At 38.0% G+C, this 25,784-nt stretch overlaps 2 protein-coding genes across 2 annotated transcripts in view; both read right to left on the bottom strand.

Moving 5' to 3' along the window:
• Positions 1 to 958: 958 nt before the first annotated feature.
• On the bottom strand, positions 959 to 15,640 carry LOC131683705 (cardio acceleratory peptide 2b). The gene is made up of 4 exons (XM_058965939.1): positions 15,383 to 15,640; positions 1,863 to 2,006; positions 1,571 to 1,788; positions 959 to 1,298 (listed from the first exon to the last, which is right to left on the bottom strand). Exons 1-3 carry the CDS (start codon positions 15,468 to 15,470, stop codon positions 1,577 to 1,579), a joined length of 444 nt encoding a protein of 147 aa, XP_058821922.1. The 5' UTR covers positions 15,471 to 15,640; the 3' UTR covers positions 959 to 1,298; positions 1,571 to 1,576.
• A 1,292-nt stretch (positions 15,641 to 16,932) lies between these two features.
• Positions 16,933 to 25,784, bottom strand: part of LOC131683713 (transient receptor potential protein) — a 38,130-nt gene continuing 29,278 nt past the window's right edge. Inside the window, exons 14-16 of the mRNA XM_058965951.1 lie at positions 18,265 to 18,436; positions 17,852 to 18,203; positions 16,933 to 17,749 (exon numbers count right to left, since the gene is read on the bottom strand). Of these exons, the coding sequence (XP_058821934.1) occupies positions 17,129 to 17,749; positions 17,852 to 18,203; positions 18,265 to 18,436 (1,145 nt within the window). The 3' untranslated portion in view covers positions 16,933 to 17,128. The remainder of the gene's footprint in view (positions 17,750 to 17,851; positions 18,204 to 18,264; positions 18,437 to 25,784) is intronic.

Genomic DNA, 25,784 nt, shown 5'->3' on the forward strand with positions numbered 1-25,784 from the left:
GGCTTTACGAAGTATGTTTTGTCCCTGCGAATTTTATTTTCGGTCGCTCATATGAACGTGTCAATCCAGTCAACTTAATCTGATTCCTGAAGTGTTATATTTCCCTGTCAAAAAAATGCGATTTAAAATGTTTGACGTTCGACTCAACTCGCCTGTGCTAATTGCCCCTAGGAACAAATGCAATTTGCGAATGCGATTTAAAAGCAATTTCAATACTTAGACAAATTTTCTGGCAGCTGAAATGGACTTGGTTGTATTTTGAGTTTTTCAAACATGGCGGTTAAGCTTAAAATTGTTTTTTGAATAATTGGTGTGTTCTCACTTGTATTTTGTTTGTCTAGTGCACTTCATTTGATTGTTCCTATAAGTTGGTGGTGATTACCTAGTATACTGGTAAGTATATGTGAGTAGATAATGAATTGGGAAATAAGTATGATTTTTAATTTTCATATTAGGCAATTAAAGGCGACTGAATGACGCGTTCCGTGGGCGATTTGGGGGCGATTTAAGGGCGGGTTGGGCGGCAAAAAAATGACGGCGGCAAATCGCCCAAATGTTGCATTTGAAATAGCCCCCTAATTGCAAGCAATTTGCTGGCAAATTGAAGGGCAATTAGCGCAGCCGAGTTGGCAAATTGCCCCCCGTTAGCCAGCAACTTGCCCTTTTTAAATGGGTACGAAATAATTTCCAGGGATTTTTTCATACTATCATAATTGGTTTATTTCTTTCAATTTACAAGTACGATTATGGTTTACTCTTTATTTACAACTTTAAATAATATTTTTGCATGAACGATTGCTACTACTAAATGCTATCGTGTTTTACGAGAGTCTTGTGCATGTTTTCAGAGTGCGAGAGCGCAAACGAAGCTGTGTGACATTCCATTCGTAAATTAAATTTCAAACTATCTGCTTTCAGAGAAAAAGATATCAAATTGCTTGCTATAGTTCCCTCCATATTTAATTAGAAAGCTTGTTTACAAAAATCGCTTTGCAACACATTCTAAACAAGCTTTCTCCAGCCTTTTTAATTTGGATCGTTTATCCCAGAGTGGATCTTTAGCGGGCAATTTAATTTTCAGTTTAATCAGAAAATTACACAATAGTTGCTGGCGAACATACACTTTCCAGCACTTTCAATTTTAAAAATTATAACAATTGCTTAGAAGTTTAAATAGTGTTTAATTTAGTTCTCCGATGTGAGCGAGGTTCGGGATAGTCGCTTGTAATCCAGCAGGCCGCTGAAGAAGGAGATTCCTCTCGAATCACGGCCAAGGCGAGGTGTGTAGACTTCATTACCTGTTGGAAAAGGTCAAAAATCGCATTAGAATATAGACGTGCTCCTAAATTATAGAAATGTTTCTAAACATAAAACTATAAACTGAAACATTCGATTGTATTCCAAAAATAACGGGCTTGATCCCATGCACATTGAATCGTAAGCAACGTTCAGATTTAGCTCCAACTAATTCATTTAACGTTCCCAGTAACATGAAGAGAATAGTGTGGAAAAAAGTTTCAAACAAACAAATCGATTAATTGCATCATCCAACATTGAACAAGTAATTCACCTGTATTTATAATTGTTCACCTTTGATCTCGCTGACAGCCGCGTTGGCACGTTTACCTAGCCGGGGACCGAACCACATGCCACTGTTGGCACCCGAGTTCCCGGCACGTTTCTGTTGCATCGACTTAGGCCAGTAGCGTGCCACGTTCGATCCCGAGCGTCCTACTCGTGGGTACGCAACCATACCCTGCCGTTTTAGTTCTCGAATGGGATAGTCCTCTGGAATGGAAATGAAATGAAAAAAGAAGCGAAATTCAATCACTCGTTGTGTTAACCGTTGCTTTTGACCAAACCATAATCATCGGCCAGCTCAGCCGGAAGTGCTGAGTTTCCCCATTCCAGCAGGTCCGGATCAGGGCGGCCAACTCGCGGAAACGCAAACAAGCCCACCGTAGGTCCTCGTTTGTGACGTACATCACCGGTGGCATCGAAATCAGCTGCGGGCGAGTTGGTCGGTAGGTGGTGGCGGGAGAATCCGAGAATGAAATGCACCGGGTGGCACCGATGTGTCAATGAAAAGAAAACAACAGAATGATTAAAACCAACTTTTCACCGACGCGTGGTTGCCTGCCACAGGGCGCTCGGCTAGATTTAGCTCATCTTGACAAAAGTGGGAGATAATTGAGAAGGACTCGGTGTTGGCTGGTGTTATTGCCTCCTCATGCCGAGAGCGATTTGTTGCTATAGGAACCAGTGCACAATTTTCAGCTTTAGGCTGTTTTACGCTGCTCAGTGCGCGTTCATTTTCAATCGTAGAACTGTTTATTTCCGGAGGTGCTGAGATTTTACGGGGTTTACGTTGCTTTAATTAGTATTGTGCTTTCAGCGATATGGAATTTTCTTTGTTTAGGTTGTGCACTCTGAATGAATGCGAAAATGATATTCATGCTACCATTATGTTTATGTGGAATTGAGAGTACTTACACACCAACTACCCGCTAACAAGAACGAATCAACTTTGCGGTATAATTTTCGGTTGTCCTTTGCGATAAGAAAGTTGAACGATAATATGGAAAACAAATGCAAAGTCAATGAGCATCGAATAATAGAAGTCGGTTACGAGTCTTTTTTTCTTTTGGGAGAAAATCGACTAACCGATTGACAAGAAGGAAAACTTGCTCGGATCAGGTTAGAACTACGAACAAATATCTGTCTAAATTGAGTTCCCGTTCGTTACGAACCTAGCCTTTTGTTCCTAAAGCCATTTTCGGAAAATTGGATTTGCTTTTATCTGAAGACCACATTCAATGGAATTTTCGAACAAACTCAGTAGGCACTGAACAGCTGATCTTTTGTACGGTTTTCGAATTTGAGACAACGCGCGAGCGAATCTGACACCGAGTGAAACGAACACGCAAAACTTTCTTGGGTGGCTCGGATGGTGTAGTATTGGTGAGATAATTATATTGTTATGTCGAGTCTCTATAGTAACGGTTTTATTTGGTTTGAATTTTGGTTGTATGTGAAGTGTGAAGTTTGTTTTCGGTTGAATATTGTGCGAAGAATGGAACAATCCGTCGATTATATCAATTTTCGACTTTTCCAATTGGAAAATTGTCCATTGATCCAACCGGATGGTACTGTGTATATTCAACACATAACAGGTAAGCATTTAAATGTGCAAAATCTTTTAAAATATCTATCAATAGTATAATCTTGTTCTTCATAACTTTAAGTTTGCCAATGTATCAAGTTCCGCTAGATACTTTGAAGCATCCCTTTTCGGTACTAGGATTCCTAGTGACTTCGATATGTCATGACGTAGACTTGCAGCGACAAACGATGTATTCGCTAGTCAATAGAATTCCGGAAACTGGGCTACCAAGACGGTCATTGCATGGACTGAATTGCAAACTGAATCTATGCTTACGGCATATAAGGAGTATAAAGAGGTCGTAGGGTCTATGAGAATTCATTCAAGAAGAAAAAAGATATGTGGAAAGCTATCGCAAAGAAAGTGGCCGAAGAGCTAGGAGAAATTTTTTCCGGATCACAGATCAAGAACCGTCACAAAAATGTATTCCAACGCAACAAAAATATACAAAAGGACAATTCTACCACGGGTAATACACGCCAACCATTCGAGTACAACCAGGAGGTCGGAGTGATCGCTGCTCTAGGTCAGTGTTTTTCAACCGGGGATTACTTCACTCCCAGGGGTACAGCAGTGAATAAATTATGTCGGGTGAATTTCAACTTGCTCTCCTAATATTTCCATCGAATTATTGACTCTATAATATAGAGACAATAATTCGATGGAAATATTGGGATAACAAGTCCAAATTCACCCTCGTTGCGTTGCGTTGTGATGATGATTTTGGCGGATTGCACACTGACTTCATCATGTTTGACTGCTCTGATTATCTAATAAGAGTTGCTTAGGAAGTGGTAAGTAGGAATTCACAATAATCCGAGACATATAAAAAAATCTCAACAGCATGATAGCCATCATTGCAGGCTACACCCATCTTCATCGTTCACGGGGAAGGATAACGGCTAATGTAGACGGGAAGTGTTGATGCTCTACTTAACGAAAGGTAGACGATTCATCAGGCTCTTCCATAGGTGTCGCGTAGTTGGTTGTTTGGAAGGCTATAACTTGTGTATAAGATCTTGTTTAGCTTTTGGTTCTTTTTAAACTCTGAGTAGCTGGCTACCGAGAGTATCCTATGTTTTCTAAACAAAGCAATTTGAACTTCACACACCTGACCGTGGGAGTATTGCTCAGAAAAGCTAAACTTATCGGCGTAATTGGATCACAATTTTTTTGCAACAGTATTTTGACAGATTTTGCTATTCCTTCTATACGATATATTTATTGGGTTGAAAACTACCGAGTGATAACACGTTGTACAGACAAAGAGTTATGATAGCGCGAGATGTACATATCAGATGATTTGTAAAATAAACGTATACGAGCGATAATAACGACCATTGAAGGGAAATACAAAGAATTGTTAACCTGATACACGGGCTGTTTAGCAAAAACGGAACTTGAAATTAGATTCATAAAAACAGACGCGGCGAATTTTCAGTACGTATTGACCCGCGATCATAGATACTAGTCAGATTAAAGTCTTGTTACGGCTGATTTCCGATCAGCTATTCATTTTTGCGGTAGTGTTACCTTGATTAGACTCGCGTGGAGGCATGAGATAGGAGACTTATAAGAACTAAAGAGATTAGAAAACCAAAGAAACGACATGCTCCGTCCGGAATCCGAACTCAGCTATAAGCTTCTAAAGCTGAATTTGAAATTCCAAACAGAACATGGTTTCTCCTTGCCATTCTAATCTCTTTAGTGAAGACTGTGTTATATCACCGTATGGCGACCAATTTGCAATATGTTTGGAGAGGTAGTGTATTTCCGTTCTTTCTTTTTTTTCTTTTCTGCGCAGGGTTGACAGTATTGGCACACATCTTTGTTTTTCATTACCTAATGCGTTAAAAAGAAACATGTAAGCTTTATACAGTCCCACAGTAACCCGTCAGGCTAAGAATTTAGCACATATTTGGGAAAATCGTAATGCTCACAACTGTTCTTGTGTCGTCCACATTTAGATGTAAATTAATCACATTTGTGATCGAATTTATCGGTTTAGTTGGGTGTAAAATTGCGCACCTCTAGTTAATCGCAAGGAATCCAAAAGCACGACCATTGCTCTCCTCCAAAATTACATTAGAACATTCATGATATATTTTGAAAAATAACATCAAAAATAAATTCATAATGTATATTAGATTTCGTGTTTCCCATTACAGTTATGAGGAAAACTAACACTACATTCAATAAAGCGTCAAACGAAGTGGACCAATGAAGGATGTTTGTTAGACGAACTTATCTTTGAGGATCTTAAAAACAAATTATCCTTCGTCTCACCGGACCCGGTGAAATTGACATGAAATCCGGAGATCGCCCCTAAAAACCGCAGTCTCCGGCTCGAACCCACAGAGTGGCAACCCTATTTTTACGAGACATGATTTATAAATGGCCTCCAAACAACCAATATTCCATAACGAATATCACGCAACATCGATGACAGAGTAGTGATATTAAGGCCAAGTTTCCTCTGAGTCGTACAAAACCGAGAAGCAACATCAGTTTAGGCACAGAAAACAGACGTCCATCTCAAGCGTAAAAGTTGAGAAACAAATTTCCGTAATTGTGATGCTACCACCAGAGGTAGTTCTTTCGTTATTTCGTTTAGTGCGTGAGTTATACTGTGAATAACACAATTAATGTCCAAGTGACCGTCATAATGATATTAGGATATATCAGTATGGTGACCGTAGTGTTCTAGCAGATATTAGCACAAATATTTTGAACTTGTTTCTTCGAACCTGGATGTCTGCTCTCTGTGATTTAGTTGTAACATATTTTAATTGCAAATTGAATAAGCAGGTGGTATAGCCGAGGGGAGAGGCATTTAACAGGGTTAGGCTTATGACAAATAGGTAAGAGGACGTCAGTTGTGGATGATCATGTTTAACAATTTTCACAATATTAAACAAGCAAAATGGTGTTACAACATGATAATTCAGTCTGGCACAACAATCATTAAAGCAATCATTACTACACACTAGAACAGGAATAATGTTTGGCAGAATCGTTGCAGGGAAATTGGAATTCGTGGACATTACGGTTACGCTCTCGCTGATTTATTTAATAGTCGATTGATCCGCTTCAGACCTTTCACTTCCACTGACTCCGTGTTGTTAGGAGCATGATACATTGGAACGGGTGAACTAGTGAACAGTACAATGCTTTTATGCAATGCAATGCGCAATCTTTGAAGTCTTTAGCAATTTTGAAAATCCGTTTTTTCCTTTTTTATTAACGGCTACGAGTGAGTCAGTTTTTCTTTTTCTATTTTGTAACGACATTTAAGTAGCAAGGGACTGGAAGGTGTAAAATATTTTTCAATATTAAAAGCCAAAGTACTCAAGAAAAAAGCAAGGATTTAATGAAAGAAAATTCAGAAAACCGTAGAATAGGGTCATATGAATGAGCTTAGAGTTTCTCGGCGACTTAACCTGTTGTCTTCCACACGCAGGAGTCAGAATATTATGGCATTAAATGCGAATCGCCTGAGTCTGCGTAATGTCCGGACAAGCGTAAAGTCACTTAGTGAATTATGCTGTCGAAACCGACAAAAAGTTAAGTCACGGAAAACTTCCACATTAAGCAATTTGTGATGTTGGAACTCCTGTGAATGAGCTAGATAAGATATTGAACGATGAAAACGTAACCTCTATAAATTACTATAGTTCATTTGTTGTTTCATACATAAATTCTTTGCTCGCGACACTTTTAAAACATTATATGGCGCATATGACATATAAAGTTTTAAAACAACAATGTTATTATCTCGTCTATTTGAAAAGTTATGAATGATTTTGGTTGAAAAAATGCCAATTTTAATGATTTATTCAAATTTTTACATAAATAATGCAATTATTGAAAACTTAAAAAGTTTCGATGTTTCTAATGAAATTGCCAAATTTATACCCTATTTGCATTCTTCAAAGATTTGAAGTAAACCATTTTTGTTTAGGAAATCTAGTGTAACTGTGAAAACAAAAGAGATAGAAACTTTATTGCTTCGTAAAAAATGGGCGTTTCGAAAAGCTATAGAAATTTCTGGAACAAAGCATTTGCGAGAATTTAACACATAAAAAGATATCAAAACAAAACCAATTTTTCAAGAGCCACCCCACCTTAAATATTTAAAAAACACATGAACAATTAGAGATAGCCATATAGTTTGTTCAGCAAACTTACTTCAATTAAATTGTTTCATAACTCTGTAAAACATTATGTAGCTCAATTTAAGATATCTTAAAAGGCGATACTTTTAACATCATAACCACAAGGACCATCCTAACTCAAATTAAATAAAAACCTGTTTTAATCTACCTAGCGGTGCAATTGTGCCTTTCTCAATCATGAACACGAGAATTTTTAAGTTGCTTATATTTATTAAAAGCTTTCAAATTTGTAATGCATACACAATTTTATTATACATGACTTGACAACTATATACAAGAAAAGAAATCATTATTCGAGTTCTAAAATTTTGCAAAAGAAAAAGCCAGCCACGGTAATATTGAATTGAAAAAAGGAGCGAAATCGGTTAAGTCCCAAAAAGTCGATTTTTATAAAAAAAAATTTCGAGATAACATAAAATCAATCAAAAATACGAATTCGATTTCTGAAATTTCATGGGGTCCCCCCTTTGAAAACAAAATTTGAGATCCGGCTTACATGGGAATTTTATATGTGACCGGACGGTTTAGTCTATATTTCCGGAACCATATAAGCGATCCGTACATAGATTTTATAGACATCTGTGAGGATATTATAGCTATCATTTGGGACTAAGTTTGTGAAAATCGGCCCAACCATTTCCGGGAAACTGATCTGAGTTCGTTAATTTTGAACGATGGCGGTTTTTCCCGGGCACTTCCGGAATCGTCGATGGTGGTCAATGTAGTCAACGAAAGTTTGGTTGGCCGTCGGTGACCTAGAACTGCTAATTTAAGCTGTTTGAGAGATGTTTTAGCTCAATTTTTACCTTTTTTGCTTTCATCGGAGTATCGGTTTGAATCACAACTTGCTATGTGATCGCACGCCACAACCCATAACTCCGGAACCGGAAGTCGGATCGGGATGAAATTTAATAGCCATTTATGAGGGCGCAATACCTTTCATTTGAGACCAAGAGACCGTCTAACACCGCCGGCGTCGACGCACAGTGGCACGACTTAGAACAAAATGTGGACTAAAGTCCAAATTTTTCCGTATCGGTTCATATAGGACGTTTTTAAAATAGAAATTAACTTTATTTCTTATTAGAGTGGCTCAAAAGTAAATATTTTGTCTTTTATAATGATTTATTTCAATTGTAATTTTGGAATTTATTTTCCGTATTGAAACGAATTGATTGACATCTCATTATGGGGCTTCATAAATGACTATATTATTTTTAAGGATCAAATAAGATGTGATCGACTAATTTTGGAACGTTTAATTCATTATTGGGTTACTTGGTATGAAAACTAAATTTTCTTTCGTTTTTAAAACAAACATTTTGAGCGTCTTAGTGGAATACTGATTTACATTCACTAATCAACAAGATGGTTAACGATTTTGTTTTCGCAGGTGTGTTTTAAGTTACTTAGATTGTTTATTTCATACCTTAAATAAAAATAAATCCAAAATCCTTTTTTCGCGTATATGGTTCATTTAAAAATGGTCTTATTTTATTTGGATAAGCTTAAGCTTATGAGTGCTATGCAAACTCGGATAAAATAGTCTCACCAAATGACTAGAACTCAACTGTGTTCACTCAATTTGACAGTTATTGCGTAAGTTAGCAAAAATAGTTCATGAAACATTTGGTGACACATTTCAATGGTTGAAAATATTTACTGATTTTTAAACATTCTTAATTTCTTTACCACTTAAAAACCATACTTCCCACTCGGCTCCTTACTCTTGGTCACTAGTAAAACCCTTGTAGATCATGCTCTAAATCCTATTTGAAAGTTGTGCATAAATTAGTGTCATTATTCTAGTTACAAAGTGAATATTCAAATTAAATGTCAGTAATAACCATGCGTCTCCATTCACAGTTTTTTTTTTTTCAAATTTTGACTACTTATCGCAAGTTTTCGCAAAAGTAGCATAGGCTCATTTTAAAGAGAAAATGAAAAGCTTTCAAATGAGCATAGTGTGATCGCGGGCATTCATGGGCGTCGTTGTTGTTTTCGCTTTAGAAGTTCGAATTCAAGAAAAAATCATGACAAACAGTTACCTAACACTAACTAAACCAACTAGTGACTTATTTTTGGCGATTTTACGATGTAATTTTAACACATGGATAATTTTGGTGAAGTAATGCAATTCATAAAATCAACCGTTTCTTTGAAAAACGAGAATAACCGTATGTAGTTCCTATGGTCAAATAATGCAAAAAACACTTGAGTTATGCCGTTCAAAAAGCTGTGAAAAATTCATTTTGCATTCAAATCACCTAAAATCTCGCGAAAATATCTCTGATGGATCAGCTGATACGAGAAAAATACTAGTGAGAATATCGCATAACCTTCATATATGGACTTAAGTCCGGGCTCGTCCCACTGTGCGACGGTAAAACATGATGATGAGTTATGTTCTGCCATAGACCATGCGGTAGACTTGGGTGCAACGCCCAACTCCTACGTAGCAGAAGGCAAAGGATTCTTCACATTTCCTTTCGATCATGTCCATATGAGCCTGCCTAGTCCTAGTTTTCCGTTCTAAATTTATAACTGGTTCGCTCTAGAATACCTATCCGTCTTTCAATTTCATAGCTTTCGTTTTCTCTTAGTTTCAAATTTGCCGAAAATAACCAACAAAATCGATACAGTAGAACCTTGCGGCAATTAAACCATAGTAACAAAATCTATTTTTATGTTTGTCCTTGCCAGATCCTGATGAAGGAAGAGAATGTGTGAAGTGGAAGTCATGCCGTGGCGTTAAATGTCCTAAAACTCAATTTTCAATAAAATTTTAGACCAAACTTGGTTGGAGGAAGTAGGTAAAGACGCCTTAAGGGTAAATCACAAACACTGCTCATCCATGGAAGCATTGCTCGTAAATTGCACATAAACCATGATTTGAGATCATATACTATCAATGTAGTAACATATAAAACATCAAACAAAAATGTGTTTAAAATAACTTTGAAACAGAGAAGTCACATCAAAAATGAAATCCAAATCTAAATTTAAATCTTCAACGTCAAACCAGGTTAGCTATTGTCATTTCTAATTATCCTCCAAGGAGAGATATGCGAAAAGCAATGCAAACAAAATGGCAACCGTCAACGCAATTGTTGAAATCTAGCAGTGCTCCCAAAATGAGGTAGATTTCGTTGGCTCAAGATGTCATCATCGCAAATCTCTACCTGAAAGATAACTAGTCACTTCCTTCTTCCTTTTTTCTGTGTCAGAGTTTTGACTTTCCTGAAGCAAGCAAACGCGGTTGCCTGCGACCAGACGTTGGAGCACTATGTACCCTCACGGGATGTGAAAATTGACGGCGTGGTCATTGAGCCAAGTCTGACCGTCGAAAAAAGATGAAGCACGTAGTAGACTATTTCTAGGACGCCTCGCTTCACTCATATAACATACTTGAATGCGAGCAAATGCGTTGATGAATGGAATGATGACTTATTCCCCATCATACTCCTTTCGAGTGACTTTCACCGGGTCTGCTCTGCCCAATTACCTACTGTGACAATAAGGCACGGTGCGGTAAGTGGGGAGAATATCATGAGGAAAATGGTTGCACGAGACATGCTCCAAAGTGTCTCTATTGTGGCCAGACTCCACATAATATCTCGGCAGTGTACAAATTGCGCTTTGATAAAATCGAGCGATCTTTAAAATAACGCTCTAGGCGCTCTTATGCAGAAATGCTTGAAAGAGACCCTTGTTCAGGAAATCTTTGATCTTTTGTCTCCTTGTGATGTAGACTATGAAGAACCCTACGAGCGTACATTCTTTTTCTGATCTTGGCGGTTCTAGGAAAAAGAAGAACCTTTCTTCTTATAAGCTTCCTAGTCTAGGACATAGGGTATAAGGTTGAGACGTTTGAAACAAAATCGAAACATGTTTGTACGAAACCGAAGCAAGTGCCCCCTGGATTTAGAAATTTATAAACCATACAGTAGTTCACAGCACTATCGAAGAAAGTGGAAGCCCCAACTTACAACCAGAGACCTAGCGAGAAGGTGGACAGCTGAAATTTTCTGACATTGTCGACTGGGTTTCCAAAGACACCGATACTGGTGTTTCTTCAATAGATCTGTTTCTTCAATATTTCTGTTTCTGCAATAGAATTCACTTCCCTTCGGCACCACGTATTAAAGTTGTCGCTTGACCAGTAAAAATCAAAGTGTAATGCTTGCTAATATATTCCTCCAAGAGCTCCAACCTGCTTCAATGGTTCCCAGTTCTATGGTTGGTGCTCCCTTTTCAATGATAATACCTCATCCTTTGCGATTACTTCAATATGACAGTTTGGAACGAGAGTAATATAACGCGTATTCCCAAATCTCCAGCGCGTACAAGTGCACTAGACTTATCCCTTTACTCGACTACGCTGCGGTTAGATTGTACCTGCGATGTAATCTAGAGCTTTTATTCAAAACGACATACCTACAACGAGTGACTCTCTTTGTTTACTTTCTCTTTCGATTATTACAGCGTCACTATAGCACTTTTCACTTATTTTACAATACAGATCGAAAGACGGTGGTTTTGACTAGCATATTATGCAAAGAGTTGTGGGATAAATGTTAAAGCGACCGAATTATTAACAGAAGAGAACGTAAACAATGAGAGTCACTCATTGTAGATGTGTTTTTGAAAAAACGCTCAAGTAATCTCCGATCCCAACGGTAGTCAATGATTGTTTTAAAAATCAACGGTACATGCTGTGTGGATTCAATTGACTTCACACGAAATATTTAAGTAAGAGATATATTATAGAAGCTTCCTCCGAATGAAGAATACGACTTCCTGGCATCATCGATGCCGTGGTTCAAGGCTAAACGAAACGCATGCCTGTCGCGACGGAAAACATGCGACCCTCAAGCCGTGGTAGGATAAAGAGTTTTTTGATGATCATCTGATGAAGAATCTGGCTTACCCTGCAAAGAGACCTTTGTTGAATTTGTTCAATAGAGAGAAGTGCGCTCACTTGCTATCTATAAACTAGGAAGCCTCCGACCACTATTCGTATCGGTCGATTAAAATGGCTTCCTATATTCGGGAGTTGATGGAGAAAATTATCTTACGACAACCCGGTAATTGGGTAAAGGCGAACGGCTTGATACAAGATACTCAATTTAGCTTTCGCAAAGGTAAAGTGATTAAAGATTGTCTTGCGCACCAATGAAACTGGTATACACTGGTAAAGAGCAAATAGTATCTGTAGTCTCTGTAGATCTCGCCAATTGCAACACAAAACAATGTTTGAAAAATTTTGTGTTCCCTCAAAATCTTTATTCATGGCAAATAAACTATTTTTCGGGACCTTCGGCATTAGAAAAATTTCTACGCGGTCATTTTTCAACCGATTTTAAATTTTTGGATAGAAAAGGAAATGCCTTTTCAACGGTATGCTATGTTATGTTCCTTTGTCAAAGATACTTTGCGGTTTCGGGTCAACAATATGAAAACAATCATAATTTTGTGATTTTTCCATGAAAATTATGCAAATTACTCAACATTCTTCTAAAGAAGCGTCTTTGTTTTAATAAAATTTTAGAGGGAGCATTATATTTCGCATCCTACGATTTACTTATCGTCAAAAATCGGTTGAAAAGTGGCAGAGTTATTAAATTATTTTCAAATTAGAAACAAGCTCGCATGAACTATTAAGGGGCTAGTGAATTATTGTCTCGCGCTATAAGATGCTTATATGTTCCGTTATTTTTCCAATTTTCGATAATTATATGTTCCGTTATTTTTCCAATTTAAATCTTAAAGTTCACATACTTTTGATTACTTTTGAATGTATACATAATCGAGCAAACAAAAATCTATTTTTTGAAATTTTTATATGGGACTGTCCCCTTAATAGTTCATGCGACCAAGTTTCTAATTTGAAAAAAAAAATAATAACTCTGCCATTTTCCAACCGATTTTGATCACAAATAGGTCGTTGAATGCGGAATTAAATTTTCTCCTTAAATATGTATACAAGACGTTTTCAAATAAAAATGTAGAGCAATTCTCATATTTTTAAAGAAAAAATCGTAAAATAATGGGTACTTTCATATTGTTGTCCCAAAACCGCATGGTACTTTTAACAAAAGTACATAACATAGCATACCGTTGGAAAGGTCATCTTTCCACAAAACATAAAAAATTTGAAATCTTTTGGAAAAATGTCCGCGCAAAAATTTGTTCTGTGTTGTAAATCCCGAAAAAAGGTTTTTTTTAATATAAATCAAGGTATATTAAATTGATCGAACGTGGTTTTATGTTGTATTTGACGAGATCTGCAACCTTTAACAGACCACTTTAAAAGTATATTCATTTTTTTTTTATTTTGCAGCGCCGTTTTTCTTGAAATAAATAAAATGTTGCTTAGTCCGGTCTGATTAAACACCGACCAAACATGGAACATGAACTGCAAATCGCTTGCCTTACCGAGCTTCAACCGAATTCAGCACGACTGGCTGGAATCCCGCAGCTTCGAATTTGTAACAGTGCAGGAACTTTACTTAGCGGGACCAAATGATCTGAAAATCGGTCTTATAGTGATGGTCAAGATGCTACAAACAACGATCCATTAACTGGTAATCAAGGAGAGAGTGTATATAGTACAATTCAAAGGCCGTTTCTTCAACTGCAGCATTCTCAATGTGCCACATCAGGGAAATGCGAGAGCCGAGGGTGAGTAAGGGATATTTCACACTCAGTTCGAGTTTGCCAATAGCTGCTGCTCACGGCGCGACATTTAGCCCATTATTGGTAACATGAACACTCTGATAGGCCGGGCAATGTACACACCGGTATTCGGACCGGACAGGTTACGCATCACTGTGAATGACACCATTGTAGTAGTTCGTAGTTGCCTGAGAAATTGTAGTCCGAAACACCGCAAAGAAATTCACCACAAGATCACCTAGATTTCATTTGATAAACAAGCTGAAAACCATACTATGTTCTAATAAACGAGAATTTTGTTTGCGACATCGGAATCGTTTATACGTGTGATCTTAGCATTTACACACTTAATTTTTTCTGCCGAATCTCAGCTTTTTTCGCATCTTTTGCCGAAATCTCATCAGCTGAAATCTCAGCAAACAACTTATTGCTGAGATCTCAGTAAAAGTGACGTTTGATAGCTGAGTTCTGGAAAATATTTCACCGAAAATCAGCAAACAAATCTCACTTTACTGAGACATCAGTTTTTAAATTTGCTGACTACACAGCTGTTGGGAAATTGCCGAGCCGAATTGAGTGTGATGCTGTTGCAGGACAGCAAACAATGCTCAAATCCGTTTATAGTAAAAATAGAATATTTCCATGCTTTTCAAAAAAGAGCAATACGTCAAACATTCAATTGTCTATTCGATCAATTCAGTTGTATGCGATTCTGTGTGCCAAAATTTCCTAAAAAGAACTCAGAAGCAGCGGTTTGTCGTAGCTCCGCACTCCGCAAGGGTGGGCCGGTAAATAAAAACACAAACAATCAAAATTATTGTTAATGAAATGTTGAAGTGATCAAAAAAGATTAATTTGCAATCAAATCAAAAAGGTTTGCTCTCGTTAGGCATGAGCTGATCTAAAAACTGATGCGTAGTGCAGTCGGAGCAGAGAGTTTGAAATAACAGGTTTCAAATTTGGTTTTCAGCGCTCACTCAAGTACGTAGCCTGTTGCAAAAGATTTCTAAATTAACTAACAAAAAAAGTAAAATATAGTAATCTGTATGTAAGTTTGTGGAAAATTTATATCTCGTGAATATTCAAAAATATGGTTGTTTGAAAATATTACAAAAGAATTGTAAAATTTAACGCTTCCGAAAATCGGACAAAACATCTATATAAAAATACTTCCATCCTCTTAGGAAAATCTGTACTACTCTAATACTCTATTTACTCGATTCCTTAGTACATAAAAAATTTTCTACTTTACGTAACCCACAAATTATTACAACACGTATCCAAAATTCTCTCGACCATATTTGGCACTGAAATCGTTTTCCACTAATAACTATCACATGCTCTTCAGCTGTAACACTTCACTCACCATCGGCCTGACACAATTTGACCGTTGAAAGCACAAGCAGCGCAAGAGAAATGCAAACAATCATTTTTAACTGAGAAACCGGCAGCATCCTGTTGAAGGTCCAAATCTAGAAGCACCAATAACGTGCTAGAACACAACTTGAAACGAAAACTGTTGTCAGAAAAATATTTAAACTGTCCTGCGGCTATGACTACTTAGATCCCCCTGAACCAGCCAGTTGGCCAGTGAACGCACCAGACTTGGATTCGAATGATACTGCTCCGTGGAATCCTCGCACCTTTTATATGAAACGTAGGTCATGAAAAGCATCCAACACACCGTAAAACAAGCGCATGTCCACTGATTAAAGTTCGATTCAAATGCGTGTAGTCACCGGGACGGGCGAGTTGCTGGCCGAAACGATTGCGGGAAGAGGCGGCAAAGCTGTACACTGACTGACTGACTGACGAAGAACGGTCGGTGGGTGGCATGGCATGCTGATTTTCGTTCGCCTGCTGCTTAATCGTTACTCGGTTTGATCCAACCAATCTCGGTAACAGCAACGAGCAAACAGGTGATGAGGATTTTGTCAAACTGATGATGCTAATAATGACAACACGTTTTAGTTTCGGGAAGGTCCAGGGGCAGGTCGGAAAAAAGATGTGAGTAAAATTGCTGTTTTAATGTTTGGAAAAAGTGAGAAAGGGATTTCATGGGGAATATATCATGATGATCGTTAATTTGTGTTAAATAAAATGAAAAAAAAACTGAAACTTCAATTAAATAGTGTCTGGAACAAAATCTAATTGAAGCACTGAAAAAATTATTATATACCGTTTCTGACTATGAAGTTAATTGTAATTATCCAAATTGTAATTTGTAAACGGCGTTATTACTCAATGTTTATGTTTTTGGTACGCAAAGCATGAGTCTTTTGATTCTTCTGCTTCAATTTGTTATTGTCTTTAATCAAACTCTCCGTGACATATTTTTGTTTTTCTATACCCCGCAACTTGTCTGACACGAAGTAAGCCCACCAGTAACCATTCACAGTTTTATTTGCATATCACATCGCAGAAATTTGTCTTCCTATGCTACCGCAACAGTAAAAATAAAAATTGCTACCATTGTATTGAACTCAGCCACTGATGTAGTCTACGGGACTAAATTTATCCCCCTCGGGGCCAAGGCTTCTATTGAAACAAATAATCGACGATTAATTTTCGTTCCTCGCCCGACACTTCCAGGCATAGTGGGGGCGGTTCAACGGAATCGGTCCGTAGATGCAAACTTCAATGAAAATCTAACCGACTGACATTGGTTTATTTTTCACCACAGATAGAAAATCCGAATAGAAAATCGATTTCGATAAGCAACGGGATTATGCTTTCGATCAAACTAGCATAACATGTAATGATGACACGTAGAACAAGGATAATTGCGTCAACGAAAGTCGCAACGGAAACGTGATAGTGAGAGTGAAAGAGGTAAAATCATTTGAATGGCAATTCCAAAATAGGACAGTCGTCATCGCGGTTTCTCCAATTGTAACAAACATCAAAGAAAATATATTCCTGCATTGAAACTAGACGCCGTTTAATAACTTTATTATGTTCTTCGATAGCTAAAAATAATAAACACCCAAACTTTAATGATGTTGACTGACGATGAACGATTTTCTTTCCTAATTCACCAACACATAAACATAAACAGAGGCTTCATGAAAGTAAAGAATCAAACATTGTCCAGAAGGCCGACGATATGCTTTCACATCCAACCACTGATTGTTTTGCCGGTGATTTTAGATTTGCCCCTGTCCGAGACTACCGGAGGAGTACGCGAGGCAACGGCAGCTGCCGAAGGGACTTCCAGGCGCTTCACTGGTTCACTGGCTTTCGGCGAAGGGGAGCGGGATTTCGACTTTGCCGAAGTAGTTGGCGAAAGAGTGTCCTTTTCCAGGCTATCGGTTGATTTGGGTGAGCTGGTTTCTTTGGTGGAGTCTGCATCCTTAGATTTGATGGATCCCGGTGAGCTGACATCGGGAGAGCTAGGTTTACTATCGGTTTTCTTGTCCACCGGTGAGTCACTGGATGGGATGGGTGTATCGGGACGTTCCGAGGAACTGTCCGTTGTTGATTTTGGTGACATGGGGCGGCTGTCACTGTCGCTCATCACGTCTTCACGGGGATCTTCGATGATTGGAGAGCGTACGCGCACTTTCGTGGAATCCGTTCTGCTGTCCGCATCTTTCGCTGCGTTGGACTTTGGAGTTGCGGTTTCCGCGGGAGGCTCAGTCACTACAACTGCTGCTGGAGTAGGTGGTGACTCTTTCAGTGGAATTTCACTTTCTTTTGGAGCCTCATCCGTTTTGTTTTCGGCGGCAATTATCTGAAACATAAAAAAAATATTTTTAACATATAAAATATACACAATATGATTAATTTATTCATCTGTTATTATTTACATCTACGATTCCATTATTCAACTCACATTCATCTTGTCCTTCAGATCGACCAAATTCTTCAACGACTTCCGCTTGAGCGATGGTTTACGCTCGTTTTCCACAACCGCTTCGTCCGGTCCGGCCTCTTGGATGTCCTTCTTGAACTTCTTGGTCATGAACTTGACGTAGGCAACGCGCGTTACTGGCGTTACCTCCGATAGTTTCGGATTGTACTCGACCAGATTTTCCGTGTTCATATCCAGACCCTGCACGGAACTGTCGAGAATCTGCTTGCGCAAACTTTGCCGGCTGCGGCGCATTTGCAGCTCCGACGAGTTACCAATTGGATCACCTGCCATGGTGTTCTTTCGTACCAGTTCGTTCCAATCCTCGGGTTTCCTGGAAATGATAGAGAAAAGCTTGTAGTCCGATAAAACACAAACGGTGAAGAAAAACAAACTTCTTTTTGGCACTCTGGCGAGCACCAATTGCCTTGGCGATAGTAGTGAACACATCGGCAGCAGATTTGTCAGTCTTGTCGCGGAACGTTTCATTTAGGATACCTTCGACGAACCCGATCTGGAAGTCCTTGAGAATGCGACGTTCCATCACGCGACCTTTCTTGCCAGCAACTGTGGAATGTAAAGAAAACAATAATGGTCAGTAAAAATAACAGGTATAAGCAAAAACTATTAGCAAAAATTGCTAAAACAAAAATGAAAGGGAACATCATCCATAAGGCTAGAATAATTGGAGAAGGAAATTACAATAATCGAACATGTACCAAATTGGCAACGGCAAACTCCACAATGTCGACTACACCAGTGGCAACCAATTCTGGAATGAACGCAATCATGTCATTGTTTTGTTCGGATCAGTTGTAAAAAAAATCGTCCATATAGAAATCTAAAACAGCTGCTGTGAGAGTCATGTAAGTCGAAAAAAGTTAAACTCAATAGAAATGGACTTTTCAGTCTGCCTCGAGCTATCAACGATACTGATCACAACAAGCGGTCAAAGCAAAGGGCGAATAAAGTGATCAATAAACTGCTTCCCAGAGCGTTTGGTTCGTTCCTATACACGGTAGCCTGTGAACAGATGTGGAGCTTCCTACCAGCTCAAAACCAAGTATAACCGGTGTCATTTGCAAAAGTCTGTAGCAAAGCTGCCATTGTTTACTGTCCGACGTTTCGGCCGCTGAAGTTGGTCTTTTTCAAAAGAAATACAGTCGAAGATTTTTCGTCAAGTGGCTGCGGTCTGACATTACAATGTCTAATAAAGATTTCTTCATTCGGTTATATGATGCAATTATTGGGTGTCACTATGGCACTAAATAACGACTAACCTAATGATTTTCTTATGTAACCATAAGTTTTATATTGCATACGGCTGAGTGATACGCAAGTAATCCATATTAGTTAGCGTAAAATCGGACAACTATAACATAAAAAACCATCGACCGTATTACCTTGAAAACTACGATCACCAAAGGCCGAAACGCAGGACAGTAAACAACGGGTGCGTGACGTTTGGCATACATACGTTAGGTATAAGTACGTTAGGCATAATTGACGTTAGCCATAATGTACGTTAGGCATAATGGACGATAGGCATAATTCACAAAAGTATAAAAATAATCGCTACGTTTTTTTGACGTTAGAAAAAAGATACTTTAAAATTAAAAATGCATGCGAGATATTTATCACTTGCAAGCAGTCTTCCCATGAAAATCGATAAGTTTGCAACTTTGTACAAAATTTTTCGCATGCGCTCAACCTCAAACTTTCTTTGCCTTTGTGTACAACTTGTGCAAACTTAGGTATAAACACCGTGTACAGACACCGTGTGGTACACAAGAAAGGCCAGCGATGCCAACCTTCCAGTTTAAATTGGATTCTTCCAGTTTTTTTTACAACATCCAGTCAAACAGATAATCGGAAAAATCTTCCAGTTTTCTGAAATTTGAGCCAGTTTTATCCAGTTTTTTAATATTCATTTATTAGTTTTTTTTCTTACGAATTGTAACTTGATTCATAGAATTTTCAAGCAAGCGATAGGATGATGCCGAGTGCCTCAGAATAAGATTTTAATCCACCGTAGCCTGAACCTTTTTTTACACCACTTGTGAGTAAAACGGTTCGGCAACATTTTGATTCAATTTCAATTAAAAACTCAAACATAAGGCTGTTCGCAACGCTGGTGTATTCAATATGGGCTGTGTCGTGTTTTAAATTGTGGAAAATTTAAAACAGAATAGTCGAGCTGTTTTAAATCTGATCCAAATAAGTGCTCGAAAAATAGAACTGCATCTCAGCATTGCGATCGATCTGTTTTAGTTGGTGATGTAAAATAGAACATCCCAAGTAGAATACATCAACGTTGCGAACAGCCTTAGTATGTGTGCCGACTGACAGCAGAAAAAACAATATGTGTCACATAAGTGACAAACAATAACAAAATCAAATAAAAACATTTAGATCAGGTGGCTAAATCACCGTGTTCTAGATGTATTTTGACAGATCCAAATTATCCGACGGCTTGTCACTTTGAAACAAATTTACATCAGAGCGTTGCGAACAGCCTAAAGGTGGCAGTACATTGTGTCAAATATTTTGATGAATTCTCAGATTTGTTGAATTCTCAGCTAGTTGCTATAGTGGTATCTAAAGAAAGTTTTAAGTTTAGCAAATGGTCTTAAATTTAGGATTTTGTGGATGTGTAGATTGAAACCTTCAACACAGTAAAATTCTAGTAACTATTGCAATTACAATTAAATTCGAAGGTTTTTTTTTTTTTTGACAACAATATCAAGAAACCGACTCAAATGTTCAGTTAAACGTGTGGAACATGCGTGTTTACTTAAGATTACGTTCATTGAATCGTTGATTTAAACATTACAAGGGTAAAGTAGGTTTTTTGAAGCATCCAGTTTTTTCCTGTTTTTTTTTCAAGAATGGTTCCAGTTTTTTTGAAAAAAATGTTGGCAACGCTGAGAAAGGCACGCAAAAAAGAGAATGAGTCAACACTAGTGATGATGAGTGATAGAAAGAGAAAACTAGTGTCGAGAACCTGTGTGTACGAACATCGCGTACGTACATGGGGTTCGGTTGTGCAGACGAACATGTGTACGTGTTTTGGTACGCATTAGCGCGTTCGAGTTTGCACACGAAATGTGGGTTTAAGATGAATACTGAACTAGAGCGACCATGGTGTTCGATGTTCATTTGAGAAGTTTGCATGCAAGTGTAGAGTTTTTTTCTATTTTTTCCGTGGACGAAATGAAAGTATCCCTTAATTTAAGTGAACAATTTGGGTACAAGCTTATTTCAAGCCTCTTAGATGTTGTATCCAAATATTTAAAAAAGCAAAATAATGAACAAACATTAAGTTTTTTAACCAATGGCAACCTGTACTCTTATATACAGCATCAGCATTAGAATACAGATTTTATGTTTGTGACAATATCCTTTCCGTTTTGGTAACTAGCCACAGTACACGAAAAGACTCTCCCTTATAGCAGACAGTTTTCGTAGTTATATTTTGATGGCCTCGAGAATATTATCATTGAACTTAATGATATGAGAAATAAACAATATAGAAGCAGAAATATTCGTATATTCGTTAAATGAATAATAAAATGCATCATTCTTTCTTTCATGAGTTGTTCTTCAAGGTTATATTTTTTTTTCTTGGACAATTACATCATTTCCAAATTGTTTCTAGCGTTCATATTTAGCTTTCGATGCTCGACACAATTCTCCTAGAAAATTTTCCGTTGTAGTAGTTTTGAATAATAATGAGAAATAACGAAAATATATCAAAATTCATTTATCAACGCTAACTGAAAATATCTCTGGTAGCACTGCTCCAGCGGAGTTCTATCAAGCTAATAACAATAATTTTAGTTCTAGGGACAATAATTATAACTTTTAGCGCTTAAATGAAAGGTCCCAGTTACTAGTCTTTCTTGTTTTTGTAAGAAATCAGATTAAATCAAAAGTTGCAGTTCCTTAAAAAGGTTGTTGTTTATGAACAACATGGGCATAAAAGGGTTAATGTGAGGTATTTATACCCTAATACAAATGAGACTGTTTTCAAACACCGGTGTTTAGTCTATTTTAGCCATGTGAAATTTATCAGTTGTACGCTGAGAAATTGGCGCAAGCTGAGTTTCCGCAAACCAAGCATTCATTCTGCATCTTTTATTTGAGTAAAGATTTTTTCAAGTATATACAAAAGAATAAAATAATGATCAAATTTTATCAGCTTCAAGAGTAATTCGATAACATCAAAAATTTTCAAACATTTGTGCTCTTACCACCCGAAGCCGTCAACACCAAAAGTGATTTCCTTACAGTGATACTTCAATGTGATAATTTATGCCTAACGTCCATTATGCCAATTGTCCATTATACCTAACGTCCATTATGCCTAACATATAGTATGCCTAACGTCCATTATGCCTAACGTCCGTATGCCTAACGTATTTATGCCTAATGGGGTACACCCGTAAACAACAGTCGTTGTGTTTTTATTTGCCTGAGAAAGCCTTCATATTCCTCAAGGTGAAACCATACCAGACATTACTTTTGAAGACCTACAGGCAATAGGTACGAGGAGGATGTCGTACTATAGAAACTAGAAGACACATTCAGCAGACGCCGATCAAATCTTTTGGTGTAAAAAACCGGAAGTACGATGGTTGTGTATTTTATCTAGATGTTACGTGAACCATGCCGGATTTCATCACCCGTGATAACACCATTCTCCTCCCCAAGGGTAGCAACACACCAACACATATGAATGAACTCGACAGGAGAAGTATAGCATCCTTATAAAGAAGCAGAATGGATGCAAGATAAGTATTATACAAGAGAATTTAACCAACCGAATCGTAGTAAACCTATATCCAACCACCAAAAACATCGGCCACGATACTTAGTATGCTTTCTGCTTATACTCGAGCCAGCGCAAAGCGATCGACAAAACAATCACTTTTATTTTATGAGCATTGTTTGAAGAACGAGAAAAACCGCAACTTTCTTGTGATGTGATGTTGCGATGATTTATCAAGATGATTGAGTCACATGGTCTTTCGGCCAAACACGGTGATAATTGGCTTACGGTCTTCTCTGATGAGACCGAGTATTCGTGATTCGCTGAAGGTGAAAATGGAGATTAGGCTTACGGAAGTCGCCGTTGTCAGACATTTAGCACTGATAATGTTCAACAAATTGGATATAAAATTCATTTCGCATAACAACTTGAAATACGTGCTTGTGCGTGTGCCAACGTTCAAATCTAAATCTCTATATATAGGGACGACCGGTAAATCAAGGTCAATTTACATGTTCTGGCACCACTTACTTGTAACTGGCCATTAAAAGACTCATATCGTATTTCGCAGAAGTGGAATACATGAAAAAAATACTTTCTTAGTAGTGCAACAAAAACACATTGGATAATGGATCTCGCATTACTTGAGGTAGGGGAGACCGGGGCTAGTTGGCGGTGTTTTCAGTTTTCAATTTTTACCGCTTTGATGTAGCTAGATCTTGCAAAATTGAACACGCGGCATGAAAGAGCAGACTGTTGGCAACATCTCTGATTTTTTAAAAGTGTTTGACGCATTGTCTCCATCTTTACAGACAAAAATATGTGACGCGGAAAATCCGCCAACTTACCCCAGCCCCGGGGTAAGTTAGCGGTACACAAGCAAATAAATAACAAATGAAGATGCAATTACTTCAAGGGTCCTTTAGGAACGTGTTGAATGTCTTTTCGAGAAAACTGTATATTAACCAACATTTGCTATTATATTTCAGTTTCAATATCCCGGCATTTTGACTTTGACGCGTACTTCTTATTCAAAAGCAAATTTTCGAAATTCTTCATGCAATTGGCCGGAATAAATGTCTCCTACATTGGCGAGATACACAAGAAAAAGATTTTCTTACTTTGGAGTGAATTCCAGAAATAAAAATTTTTGATGACTTTTTTTGCACTGTAAATAGTACCGCCAACTTGCCCCGCGTTCAGCACCGCCAACTTACCCCAACCGCATATTTTATTAAAAATTATTTACAAAATAACTTTTGTTTGTGGATAGATGTAGTATCTATACGGATACTGAAAGCTCTTTTCATACGCTATCGAAAAATATAATCATTCTGGAAATAGATTGAAAATCAATCTAAATTACGCAAAGTATTTAAAATTTAGAAAATTTACTTGGTATGCTCGAAAACACAATATCACCCACAACTTCCACCAAACTAATCATTTTGCAACAAAAACACATTGGATAACGGGTTTCACATAACTTGAGGTACACAAGAAGAGGCAGCGCTATATGTCTAATAGAAACAGAAAAAAGGGATTCCGCCAACTTACCCCAACCGCCAACTGGCCCCGTGCTCCCCTACCGTTATGTCTAATAGAAACGGAGAAAAGGGGATTCCGCCAACTTACCCCGGGCTCTTCTACTCATTCTGCACAAAACATCGCAAAAGGCATAACTGATTTTTGGAACACCATGTGTTTTCATTCAGGAATTTGTAGGGGCGGGCATAGCGATTCGGGTTCGGTTCCCAACCCCGCACATAGGGTTAGAAATTTTTCTCAAGAGACTTTTCTAACCCGAAAAAAGAAGCGAATGATAAACCTCTATAATCATCAAAATAAAATAATTCAGGTATTTGTTATGCAAATGTACGATATTATGACAGATTACCTAGGCGCGGTGTTTCGTGGACCGCGGCGGTTCCGTTTTTCCCCACCAAAATCATTAAACGCAATATTGTGGCTCATTCATTACACACAAGACATTATCGATTTTCGGTTGTGCTAGTTGTACGAGATTCAGCGCTCTGTTCTCATGTGCAAGAACGGAACAGTGCAGTAATGCGCAAGAGTATGAGTTCAGATCTGGGTGCAATCGTTTTTTCATTAATCGTGAAATCGCCCAAATGTTTATATATGATCTTTATCCACTCATAAACTGTCTGATAGTATGGTTGGATGAGTGAAGCATTGGTTAGTGATCTGCCCGTGTGGTGCTTGTTGGTCATCAATACACATATATCGCTAATACATAGGCAAAATTCGTATTTTCTGTTTCTTGCCTTACATGCAAGGAAGCTTCTTACAATTTTTACACATTACCAGAACGCTTGCATTTTGTGCTAGCGATCCTTGCATTAATGCAATTGATTCTTACAGGATTTGTTTCGGGTGCAAGTGTGGGCAAACATTGGAACCTTATATTTGCTTCGGCATATAGGGCAGTCTTTAGGAGATGGTAAGCCCTATATACTGATGAAATGCTGATATGAAGCAAGAAATGACGAAATATTGTGCAAATATTGATAGCCCGTCATTAGCAGTAGTAATGCTATTATATAGCACCAATGTAGAAGTGCCAAATGTAATAACCTGTTATCGAAAAAATACTCATGCTATTAGACAACTTTTATTGGCTGTTATATGCTCTGCAATAGCACTAAATGCATATGCAAAACATACACGCTTTTAAGGTCAATTTGGATTGTATGCGTTAAAAAGAGTTGCGTGATCAGTTTTTTTTTGCAGTTAAGCAGTTTTTCACGCTTGCGGAACATAACTCAGACATTCTTGCAGCTCTGGATAGTTTATTCAGTCAGATGCCAAATGTAAACAAAAACGTGTTGAGTAAACGTGAAGATGTCGACACAATAGAACAATCGATCAGTCGTTGTCTTTTTATTGCGCGCCCTAGCAAGTAGAGATGGTCGGGTTCGGGTTTTTGGACCCGAAACCCGGACCCGACCCGAACCCGACGGGTTTCGGGTCGGGTTCGGGTTCTATAAATTTAAACTTCTCGGGTTCGGGTCGGGTTCCGGTTTTTCAAATATGAAATTCTCGGGTTCGGGTCGGATCCGGGTTTTTGGAATTTTGAACTTTCGGGCTCGGGTCGGGTTCGGGTTTTTCAAATTAGGAATT

This window comes from Topomyia yanbarensis, chromosome 1, assembly GCF_030247195.1.
Source record: "Topomyia yanbarensis strain Yona2022 chromosome 1, ASM3024719v1, whole genome shotgun sequence".
Lineage (NCBI taxonomy): Eukaryota > Metazoa > Arthropoda > Insecta > Diptera > Culicidae > Topomyia > Topomyia yanbarensis.